Here is a 12,832-nt window from a genome sequence, read left to right as displayed (position 1 = left end):
ATTGTATTGACGACCATCTGTTGTCCTGCTACTTAGGAGTCATAAATGAAACGTAGATTATGGTTGTGCTTTGAATCTATCCATTTCCATTCTAAAGGATTTGACCAAATTATTATGCTGATCCAACATTTGAGATAATTCATGAACGATTTCGTGTTCAATCTCTATCTTCCTTCCGTGTCTTAGTAGTGTATCCATTCGGTTTCCTATCTCATTTTCAGTATCATATATATATATATATATAGTTGAACAAGCTATAGTTTTTTCCCAACTTCTGGCAACAAAGAACCAATGTGATGATAATTCTGACCACTCATCCGAAAAATATAAGGACCTGCTGATTGATTGAGAGACGTATCAACTCGGCCACTCATTGATGTGAATGCAAACATGGAGTTATAAGCTCTTATATTTTTTCAAAATTTAAACCCTTTTTGTCCAGATTCTGGTCCTAAGAGAAATTTAAGTAAAGGGGGTGCTTCTTTCAATAATGGTATGTGCACACGTCCTTCCAGACAACAAAATGTAAATTTGGGATGTGAGATCTTTTGTGTTTTCTTTGTCTGTTCCTCATACCATAAAATTGCACCACAATATTGACATGTGTATGAAGGGATTCCAAAATTCCAAGGTGTTGTATAATGAGTTGTCAGTTGAAAAAATAATAATATATTAACAAATAAATGATGTAATTTCGTCCAACTGAATATGGTAAGAAAAGTATTATACTACATCTTTTATCCTCAAACTGGATAGGATTAAGTCCATGAATGGTAACTTGTTGTTTAAGCTTTTCAATTTCTTCGTTTGCGTCCTCACCATTGGACAGAATTATAACTATATTACCAATAAAACATATGTTACATAAATATACTAATATTATCATTAATTCTGCATTTAGTTTTATGTAAAGATGTACCATTATTTGAGCTTGCACCATCTAGTAAGATTATGTGGACTCGTGTATGTTTTCATTGAAAGAGAAGCACACTCTTTTTACTGGTCCATGTTGAACTGCATAATTTTATAATTCCAAAAACAAAGAATAGGTTAATAATTTATAATCTTAGAAGCATTAACAATAATTAACAAAACTCAACAAAAGTAAATATTAATGTACCTATATGAAGTATGTGTTTTCCTTTATTTTTTTATTGTTTTGATCATTATGTAATGATTTATTATTTTCATTTGTAGTTGTACCATGTGATTGGAGGAGATTCCCACTGAAACATATTACAAACATGTATTAATATACATTTAAAAAATGTTTATATTTATAATAAAGATAATATTTTGTTTTAATTGTAAGTAGGAATAAAAAAATTATTATGGAGAGTAACTTACAGTTTGATTGAAGCAATCTAGTGTCACTTCTAATGTTGTCCAACTTCATAAATTTTATAAAAAAATTCACAACTTGAAGAGTCATGATGATTCTCTTATTTAAATCATTTTTGTATTTGTCTTGGATAATTTGAATTTTTCGCTTCAACCTTGCGTGTTTGCATATAGTTTTTTGAATGATAGGTAAGTCATCATTTATTGTATGATACTGGACATTTAAGGCATATCTCTTGAGTTTTAATTTTTGAATCCTTTCGTGTCGAGCTAAAGATGAAAGTTGTAGAACATTGCATAAGTGACCACAATCTTTTATAATGGCATAAATCAATTCCATGTACTATGTTCCCTTACAAAAAAAAAAGTAGAAAATTGGTGAAAAATAAAAATTAAAAAATTAAAAAATAGTGTCATTCAGCATAGAAACTATACAAGTGAGAATTAATAAATGCTACAAATTTTTTTAATGCATATTACGAAATTTGATGAAATATTTTCTCAATCTAGCTAATTATAAAGATTATATTTAAGCAGACAATAATAGTAATTTGTACAATATCTTATTAGTACCTGAAGAATGCGAACTTTGTTGTTTTCTCTTCATACTACTGTGTTGATTGCTAAAATTGGAACTATCATAAGTAGATTGTATCATAATTAAATAACATGAAAATAGTTCATTAGGAAAACTGGTTACACAAATTAAAAGTGACAATATGTAAAAACAATAGTAGTAATAATAATTGAAAAAGAATTATTATAATTTTGCAAAATTAAAAAGAAGAGAAGGAGTGAAGAAGAGAGTGTTTAAAGTAATAGCCAGTAAATAATACCTTGAAAGAACTTTCAAAAGAAGAAAAGAAGAATGAAAGAGGCTTTGAGATTTGAGGCTTGTTGTTTTGCTATAAATATATGTAAGCTCTAGTAAATAATGCATAAAAAGGACTTGGGCATTATGTTTAAAAGAAATTAGAGTAGAAGAAAATATGAGAGTTATAGAGAAGGTTTAGAATATATATATAAAATCATGAAGAGATATTTATATATAATATTATTAATGTATATAATAATTAAATGGTAAAAAAATCAACATATGGTTACACCATAATAATATCATGTATTTCATATTTGAGATATTTATGATAAATAATACTTAGTTTTTGTCACCGAAACTAATTTATATAAAAAAAAAATCAATGTGTAACCGATAATCTAATTTATAGAATTTTCTAATTATTTAACATATATTAATAAAAAAATCAATGTGTAACCACGTTATTTATTTTTTAACATATATTTAGCTAAGCAGAAAACTAAAGTGAAAATCAATTATTTAAAATAATAAAATGAAAATCAATTATTTAAACTAAAAGGAAAATCATAACTAACTACGTTATATAATAATAACCAAACATATATAATAATAACCAACATATATTATATTTAAAAACAATATAATTATTTACGTTATAACTACGTTATATAATTATTATATAATAATAACTACGTTATATAATTATTTACGTTATAGCGCTTTTGTTTTATAGCGCCTTCAATTCCTTTCATAGCGCTTTTTTTTTTTTTTTTTTTTTTAAAGTAGAAAAAAATAATTTGTTAGTTAATCCCTTTAAAAAAATACTATTTATATATAAGTTCAATATGACTCTATAAAATATATTATATAAATTAAATTATTTGGAATCTAATAAAATATTTTATTAGTTACTTGTTTTGGAAATATTAAAAAAAATGCATATAATCAATCATTTTATAAAAACTAAATTTTACTGTTTTATTTATATTTTATTATTATGAAACATAATTTTAGTTTCTAATTAATATTTTCAATTCATAAAATTTTAAATTAATATCTCTTAACTATTATTTTCAAATTAAAAATCAATCAACCATTTAGTAATTAAAAATTTATTTAAAACTTTGTCAAGAAATTTTTTTTATTCAAATACTTCTAGAAAATTCGTTTAGGCCTCTAGGAGATATATGTATAGCTATTTACAGTTATAGCTAACTACAAGATATATGTATAGCTACTTACAGTTATAACTAACTGTTTATTTTTTAGCTAGATATATGTTACAAAATAACCAATTATTTAAAAACATATATTTTTTTATTTAAAACACTGTGCTATGCAGCATAGTTATATTTTTCTAGTAATTAATATGTATAATAATAATAATTAAATTATTGTATTTATAGTATAGCTACTACTATTCTGTGTTAATGATAAAAACTCAAAAAAATATCTTTTATAAATATCTTATTTAAATTTTTGTAAGTTTATTAGGTGTTAAAATCAAAGATAATGTATATGAATTTAAAAATTAAATAAAAAAGATAATAGATTTTGTAAATGAATTAAAAAATTAGATTAAGGGAGAAAATAGAATTAGTGTTTTGAAGAGATTGTAGAGATGTAATGTATATGAATTTAAAAATTAAAAAAAAAAAGATAATGGATTTTGTAAATGAATTAAAAAATTAGATTAATAGAGAAAATATAATTAATGCTTTGAAGAGATTGTAAAACAGTTATATTTTTCTAGTAATTAATATGTATAATAATAATAATTAAATTACTGTATTTATAGTATAGCTGCTACTATTTCGATATGAAATGATAATATTAATATTATTAAGGTAAGTAATATTATTGAATATATATATATATATACATATATAAGGTTGGTAGTGTTATAATCGTTTTGTTTGGAAATAATTTTCATATTGCTTATTAATAATAATAATAATAATAATAATAATAATAATAATTGTCATTAACGATTGGTACTTTATTAGTTAAATATTGGACTATAATATTATAAAATTGGAATCCCAAAATTTAAAATTGCACTATAATATTTTAAATTAAGCAATTGTTAGAGCATTTATCACTAACTTAAAATAGTTTTTTTTTTCTAATCAAAACAAAAAATAATAAATTTTTTATTAGTTATCTGTCTTCGAATAAAATTAGCATAGTAAGAAGATTGTTTATGTCAAATTTGGTTTATTCTGAGTATACAAGTCACACTTGCATACTACCTAATTGAAATGATAACTACTTGAGTTTAGCCATAATATATAAATAATATTAAAGTAAGAGATCTAAATTTTAATGGTAGTTCTGGAGTTTTAAACAGACAATTGGGGACAAAACCTGACAAATCTTGCTTTAAAGTATCTAACTTGTCAGCCTTAAACAGCCTATTGTCAATCCAATAAAAACTACACATGATCATATCATCATAAACTATATGTGTAAATGATAAAATATTTTTTTTTCGCACAAGAATAAGAGTGCAGTCTATTTTCTTATTAAATAATAAAAATATATTTTAAATTCCATAGTTGAATAATAAAAAAATAAAAAATAGAAATAACACTAAAAACTAAATAATGTATCCAAAAAAATAATATATTTTTTTCTTTATTGAGTATTTCCATCATCACTAACTTCATCATGATCATCAACCATTTGGTTTCTTCTCTTTTTTTTCTTGTGATAATCTCCATCAGAATCTTCTAAATCATTGGCATTATGAGGATCCTGTATAAAATTATTATACAAATAATTAATTTATTTCCATTACATATTTTGCTTACAAAATTGAACTTAGCATAAGTAACATTACCTTATTTTTTCCTTTCTTCAATTGATGTTGTTGTTCCAATTTCTCATCTGGCATGAAAACCTTTGATACAGTAAAATTCTCAAGACCCTCTTTTAAATTATAGTCATTCAACCTCAACTTGTAAACAAAATCTTTCTCACAAAGGCTTTGAATCTCTGCAGGAACATCATTATTATTTGAAGACAATTCATTAAACAATTTGTGCACTGATGTATCTAGTAAGTTTTCAGCCACAACATTAAATAAGACCAAAGTAGTGTTTGCAGTTTTGTCGATGACTTTTATATGTATTTTGTACCTACATTAGAAAAAAACAAATAACATAGTGATTTCTTTATTGGAAGAAAATCTAATATAATTTTCTTACATCACAAGAGGGTAATCGCATTCTTTTTTGCAAGTGTGACACATATAAGCACCATTTGTAGATTTAACCTTTTTTAAGCAAATTTTGCATGAGACATTGTACCATCCAAATGAGTTGTCTATTTCTATAATTTTGCGGCTCAGAGTAACAATATATTCCTACAATGAAATAATTAGTATTTATTAAAATTATAGGACATAATGAATGAAGAATACAAGAGAAAGGCAAGGGGCTAAAAAACCTTCAATTCACCACTCCAATCAGCTTGTAATAGTTCTTGAATGGTCATCCTGTTCACGAACATATCTTCCTCAAGAGTAGTCTTATTCATATTAGAACTTGCAATAGTTTTCACACCATTAGAGATGGTGGAAAATCTTTCGATTAATGATGTTACATAATCTATTTGAAGATGTATGTAAATTTTACTTGCACTTGTGGTAGAGAAGCTAACTTCACCTATTTACGGTAAATGTAAATTAACATATATATATAAATTTTTTAAATATTAAACATTGGGATCTAAATAAATAATTACTTCGAATTTTTTTAATGGTTGTAGAAGTTACTATATCACAATAAATAGACCACCATCTTTATTGTACAAATCTGGATTGAACGTCTCCCCCAAGTTTCCCCACAAAGTAATCTTTTATGTGACCAAACTATACATAAAACTTTACAAAAGTTAATAATGCAGTAAATAGAAAAAAAAAACTACAATAACAAACATATATATATTTGTAATATTACTTTTATGCATTAACTTATACTTACTAATTTGTTAAAACTCTGATATCTCTTTTTTTCCAACCACCTCCAACAATCTCAACATCGCCCACAGCACATAAACATCCGAAAACATCTAAACACATGATAGATAAATAAGTTTAAAATGTTAGAATATAAAGATCAATAATTTAAAATTAAAACTTTAAAAAATAACAAACATTAATAATTAAAGAACCTGAGAGGATTGTGCTATCATTAACACGCAAATCAATCAAATTTGGAGATATGAATTGGAATTCATTGATTGGAATGTTCATCATTCCTTCTTCTAGCCTCTTAAGCTTAGTTGAAACCAAAAAAATAATTTTATGGTCATTTGAAAGTGGTCTATACTGCCCTGTGCTTGCAACAACTTTGAAATTATTTACACTATATAAAGAACCCTCACTCAATAGGTGCATGAACTTAGACACTGAAATTTTCCTAATTGTTGCATGCATTAGATTAGCCTGTGACAAAAACACACAATATATTAATTAAATATAAAATAATTGATAATATAAAGAAAACTGAGAAAAGAAATTTTGATTCAACCTTCTCATCTATAAAAATCATATACATACTAATTAATTCTCCATTCTTTTTAGCATTGACAGACTCCCACACTCTACAAACTCTGATCGTTATCATCCAATCATCTTCATCATTGTTTAAGTCAGAAAGAAAAGAATACTGCATTATGAAAATTGTAATTGAATGAGTTTAGAGAAAAGAAGAGAAAAAAAAAGAAATTAGAGTAGAAGAAAATATGAGAGTTATAGAAAAAGTGTAGAATATATATATAAAATCATGAAAAGATATTTATATATAATATTATTAATTTATATAATAATTAAATGGTAAAAAAATCATCATATGTTACACCATAATAATATTATGTACTTTATATTTTTATATAATAATTAAATTGTAAAAAAATCAACATATAGTTACAAGAGTTGAAAAAGTCACCTTCAATTCCTTTCATAGCGCTTTTGCTTTATTTTTTTTAAAGTAGAAAAAAATAATTTTTTAGTTAATCCCTTTTAAAAAAATACTATTTATGTATATAAGTTCGATATGGCTCTATAAAATATATTATATAAATTAAATTATTTGAAATCCAATAAAATATTTTATTAGTTACTTGTTTTTGGAAATATTAAAAAAATGCATATAATAAATCATTTTATGAAAACTAAATTTTACTGTTTTGTTTAAATTTATTATTATGAAACGTAATTTTAGTTTCTAATTAATATTTTCAATTCATAAAATTTTAAATTAATATCTCTTAACTATTATTTTCAAATTAAAAATCAATCAACCATTTAGTAATTAAAAATTTATTTAAAACTTTGTCAAGATTTTTTTTTTATTCAAATACTTCTAGAAAATCCGTTTAGGCCTATAGGAGATATATGTATAGCTATTTACAGTTATAGCTAACTACAAGATATATGTATAGCTATTTACGGTTATAGCTAACTGTTTATTTTTTTTAGCTAGATATATGTTACAAAATAACCAATTATTTAAAAATATATATTTTTTATTTTAAAAAATGTGCTATGCGGCACCGTTATATTTTTCTAGTAATTAATACGTATAATAATAATAATAATTAAATTATTATATTTATAGTATAGCTACTACTATTCTGTGTTAATAATAAAAACTCAAAAAATATCTTATATAAATATTTTATTTAAATTTTTGTAAGTTTATTAGGTGTTAAAATTAAAGATAATGTATATGAATTTAAAAATTAAATAAAAAAGATAATGGATTATGTAAATGAATTAAAAAATTAGATTAATGGAGAAAATAGAATTAGTGTTTTGAAGAGATTGTAAGAGATAATGTATATGAATTTAAAAAAAAAAAAAAAAGATAATGGATATTGTAAATGAATTAAAAAATTAGATTAATGGAGAAAATAAAATTAGTGTTTTAAAGAGATTGTAGAGAGATAATGTATATAAATTTAAAAAAAAAAAAAAAAGATAATGGATTTTGTAAATGAATTAAAAAATTAGATTAATGGAGAAAATAGAATTAGTGCTTTGAAGAGATTGTAGAGTGCCACATAATCTCTTTGAAGCTCTCCTTTATATATTTAAAAATGAAATAAAAAAGATAATGGATTTTGTAAATGAATTAAAAAATTAGATTAATGGAGAAAATAGAATTAGTGTTTTGAAGAAATTGTAGAGAGATAATGTATATGAATTTAAAAATTAAAAAAAAAAATATAATAGATTTTGTAAATGAATTAAAAAATTAGATTAATGGAGAAAATATAATTAATGTTTTGAAGAGATTATAGAGTGCCACATAATCTCTTTGAAGTTTTTTTTTTTTTTTTTTTATATATATATCATATAAATTTGATTGGTTATGGAAAATTTTGTTCTTTCTAAAAACAAACATTCCGACTTGTAAAATTTAACGTTCATATTTATTTTTATTGTATTTTTAAATTTGAAGAAACTATATATTATATCAAGTTAAACATGTTAGAGAAGATTATACCAATAGAGGAAATCTCATGATTACAACTAAGCACAAAGTTTACAATACAACTTATAGAGAACAAAATGAGTAGATTACAACTCTAAGTAAAATCAATACACATAAATATTGTCACGATTCGAGTATTATGCTATGACAGATTTGTAATATCCATAACTTGGGTGGTCAAATGTCAAACTTTGACCTTTATTGGAAAATAACAATTATAAATGATCCTTTAGTTTATTCCAAATAGTATAATTATAAGTCAAAATAATGGATTAACTCCTATAATTATATATAAAGATATTAGTGATAAAAGCAAGATCATCTATCATTATATATATAACAGTAATATTCCCACAGTTATGTAGTCACCAAATAGTTAAATTTAATAAGTAATGAAACACCAAAATAATAATTGACATCCATCATTCATCATTCCTACTTTTAGATAGCTAATTTAGAGATAGAGACCACATCATTCATCATTCATCAAATACATATATAATGTTCAAAAGATAGGACTATGATACTAAATAGAACTAGACTAAACACATTGGCTCCATCAATAACTCACCTTCCATATTCGCATCACTGGGTTCCTGGAATGGGAGAGCTATAAGTGGTGAGCTTATGAAGCCCAGTAGGAAAGCAACTAATATCATAGGACCCAAAAAGTTTAATAAAACCCCTGCACGGTTAGTTTTGAAAAAAAAAACATACATCATTATGTATAAACCAAAATAGAGAGAAACCACACATAATCATAAGAGCATAGCTACACGTGCACATCATACTGCCCACTAGATCCCTAGTTCCCGTTACCCACCATAGAAAAACTGACATCTTAAACCGGGTAGCCGGACTTGATAACCTCCACAAGGGGGAGGCTCAGAACACTTCCTATATACAGATGCTAGGTCTTTACACTTATAGGTGAGTGGACACTTGATCTACCTATGATGACGTAGATACTAGGTCGTGAAACAACAACATGCACAAATCATGATCACTATGGATCTCATCAGTATAACCAAATGCAGGTAAACATGAAAAGCAAGAAACATATTTCCTTTTATATTTTAGAAAATTGGGCAGCATAACAACTGCATTTGAATAAAACCCAAAAATCATAACTTGCATAAATAAGTGAACAAAAATATATTTGGCACTCAGTGCCCTCTAAACAGATCAGAAAACATGCAGATTAAGTTTCATTTTTTTTATAAATATCAAAATCGGAATATGTTTAATGTCATTCAATACGAGTACAATAAGTCTAATAGTCAAGTTGAGTCATTACCTGTTATACCCAAAAATTGGAGAGTGCCTCCTAGGAGAGCTAAGGGGAGTGGTCCTAGGAGACCCCAAGGAGGGTGTGGTCCTAGGAGACCCCAAGGGTGTGTAGGAGGCAAGCCTCCCAAGGTTTTCTAAGTGTTGGCTCCAACGTGTCCAAGGTAAATAGCTAAGGAGGAGGAGTCTCATGCAAGAGAATGGAGACTTAGACTTTCATAAGGAAAGTCTATACAATGTTCGATCGGACATGTTTGGGAGATGCTAAAGAAGGTTGCCTCAATGTTGTCCAAGGTGAGGTTGCCTCAATATTGTCCAAGGTGAGGTTCCCTCAATGTTGTCCAAGGTGAGGTGCCAAGGAGGTTGCCTCGGACCACCTTGGTCCGAGGAGAAGCCAAGGAGATTGGTTCAAGGAGGAACATGGCATGCTAGAGAAGAGTGCATGTTAGAGGAGAGAAGTGCATCTCCTACCACCATGCACGTTCAACCTACCACCATGCATATCCTACCACCATGCATGTTCAACCAGCACTTGCATGGGTAGTGAGTAGGAGGTGGACCAACTAGCTAGAGGAGACTAAGTCAGACACAACTTCAACAACATGCGCGGGAATCTCTCATTCTTCCCACAAATGGGGGAGTTTGTTACATTTTGAATTTTGAATGTTTATTTGTAATATAAATGTAATAAATATAATAAAATATCCCTATGATAAGGGGATATCAGTTGAGGATCCCATCTCTATAAATAGAGAGCTTATGGGATGAGAGAGGGGCTCCTTTTGCTTCTTCTTTCTAGAGAGATAAAATTGGGTCTGTCTATTCTAGAGAGAGAAAGTGCTGAAATTAGAGAGAATTCTTGTATTTTCACAATCTGTACTGAAGAAACTCAGTTGGCTCAGTCTATCTGATCTTGAGTACCGGTTTATAAATCACATCTCTAAGTGGATTAGGCTATTACCGACAATCGGGGCTGAACCACTATAAAAATCCTGTGTGTTATTTACTTTTCTTGTTTATACTGTCTGTTGTCGTTTACATTCTCTTGAAGGTTCATCGTATTTGACGTTCTCACGTCGTTGGCTAAAAACGCAGTCAACACTACCCCCTTAGAATTGTCAATTCGAGTCCAAAGCAACCCTTTCCTAAGTTTAACGATGATCCTAGAGTGATTTAGTCAAATTTTTATATCACGCTTTTCCTACGTGCATCAAATGAGCAATCGATTATCATCATTGTATTCCTTATTCAAAATCGTGTCCAACGACATACAATATGACTATATTAAAAATTTTAAGTTCCGAAACTCACCCGAGTCATGAATAGTGCTGGCAGTGAGCGGTGTATCAAAAATGTTGATGAAGGTAGGCATGACATATATAAAAATGACCACATTAGCGAGTAGATCATGTTCATGCCAACCATCAGTCCAAAAAGTGCTCAGACTCGCCGGAAAGTCACCGAAAAGTGGCGGAGATACCCAAAATCTCACCGGAAAAAAAGGCAGAGTTGACTGTAATGGTTGAGTGGGTTTTGTTCCTCTCTCCATGCTGGTTCCAAAGGTACCAACCACTTGTCGACAGGTAGTCCGAGTTGGCCGGAAAACACAGTCAAAGTTGACGGACCAAAACTTTGACTGGCGATTCTGAACAGTTGACGGCGAGTTGGGCGGCACTGCTTGGTGGTTGATGTAATGCCTTGGTTAGCCAAGACCATTACACTGTGTATTTTAAATAGTGCTTAACTCGCTAAACGAGTCATTAGGCAATAAACATGCATTTAAATGTGATTAATGGTCCATGGTTAAAAAATTTGGTAAAAAGGAATGGATATTTCATTAAAACATTAAACTGTACATGGGATCCCATAATAAATGTTTACAAAGTTGTTTACAGTTCCAAAATGGTCATTACAACTCAAAAGTTACAATCCGCCGACCTAAGCGGCAAAAGTAGGGTTTAACCCTAGTTCCTTTGAGAAACCTTGGCCGTGGTGGTCAAGCGGCCGCATATGTACATGTCTCCACCTAAACTCTCCAACTCATGGCTGGTCCAACTTTCCTTTTCCCTTACCTGCACCACATAGCACCTGTGAGCGAAGGCCTAGCAAGAAAACTTAACATGCTCATAAGCAGTTAATAATACATTACCAAACATAATAAGCATGCCTAGCAGTAATAATCCTACTCATGCATGCATACCATTCATATAAATGACTACAACGTCATATGAGACCAAATGCCCTAAATAAATGATTAACTGAATCATACCAGGGCCCGTTTCCCAAGTTACATGATTAATAAATCACATTGGGGCTCAGCGCCCTAGGATTTAGGACTTATAAGTCGCCCCAGGGCCTATTGCCTTATCCTCTGTATAACCAGCCTTGGAGCTGGCCCAGCGTACATGGTGCTTTAATTTTCTACGACCATTGGGTCGGACAAGCGTATAATGCACTTCCTGATTAGATCTAATCATATCGACCAACGCTCAGCATGCTATTGCCGCCCTTAACTCATAAGTCAATGCTTTACGACCAATGCTTAATGCTATTGTCATCCTTGACTCATAAGTCAATGCTTTTCGACCAGAGCTTAGCACTATTGCCGCCATTGACTCATAGGTCAATGCTTTACAACCAGCGCTTAGTGTTATTGCCATCCTTGACTCTTAAGTCAATGATTTATGACCAGAGCTCAACGCTATTGTCGTCCTAGACTCATAAGTCAAGCCTTTCTCAATTATATAATGCTAACAGGCATTCATCATATAACAAATATCAATATACAGAGCATTCAACATGCTTAATCAATACTTCACACGCATAATCATAATCATGCGCATTTACAAGGGTCCAAGCCCTAATCAAATCTATATTCAACATT

General features: G+C 28.3%; 1 protein-coding gene across 1 annotated transcript in view; it reads right to left on the bottom strand.

The window, feature by feature from the left end:
- Positions 1-4,795: 4,795 nt before the first annotated feature.
- LOC133791832 (uncharacterized) overlaps positions 4,796-12,832 on the bottom strand; it is a 48,818-nt gene continuing 40,781 nt past the window's right edge. The window contains exons 2-8 of the mRNA XM_062229743.1: positions 6,694-6,831; positions 6,335-6,608; positions 6,182-6,232; positions 5,609-5,826; positions 5,470-5,525; positions 5,001-5,298; positions 4,796-4,915 (exon numbers count right to left, since the gene is read on the bottom strand). Of these exons, the coding sequence (XP_062085727.1) occupies positions 4,796-4,915; positions 5,001-5,298; positions 5,470-5,525; positions 5,609-5,826; positions 6,182-6,232; positions 6,335-6,608; positions 6,694-6,831 (1,155 nt within the window). The remainder of the gene's footprint in view (positions 4,916-5,000; positions 5,299-5,469; positions 5,526-5,608; positions 5,827-6,181; positions 6,233-6,334; positions 6,609-6,693; positions 6,832-12,832) is intronic.

The sequence above is a fragment of the Humulus lupulus genome, chromosome 7 (assembly GCF_963169125.1).
Source record: "Humulus lupulus chromosome 7, drHumLupu1.1, whole genome shotgun sequence".
In the NCBI taxonomy this organism is placed as follows: Eukaryota; Viridiplantae; Streptophyta; class Magnoliopsida; order Rosales; family Cannabaceae; genus Humulus; species Humulus lupulus.
Note: the sequence above shows the minus strand (reverse complement) of the source record. Positions and strands in the feature narration are given on the sequence as shown.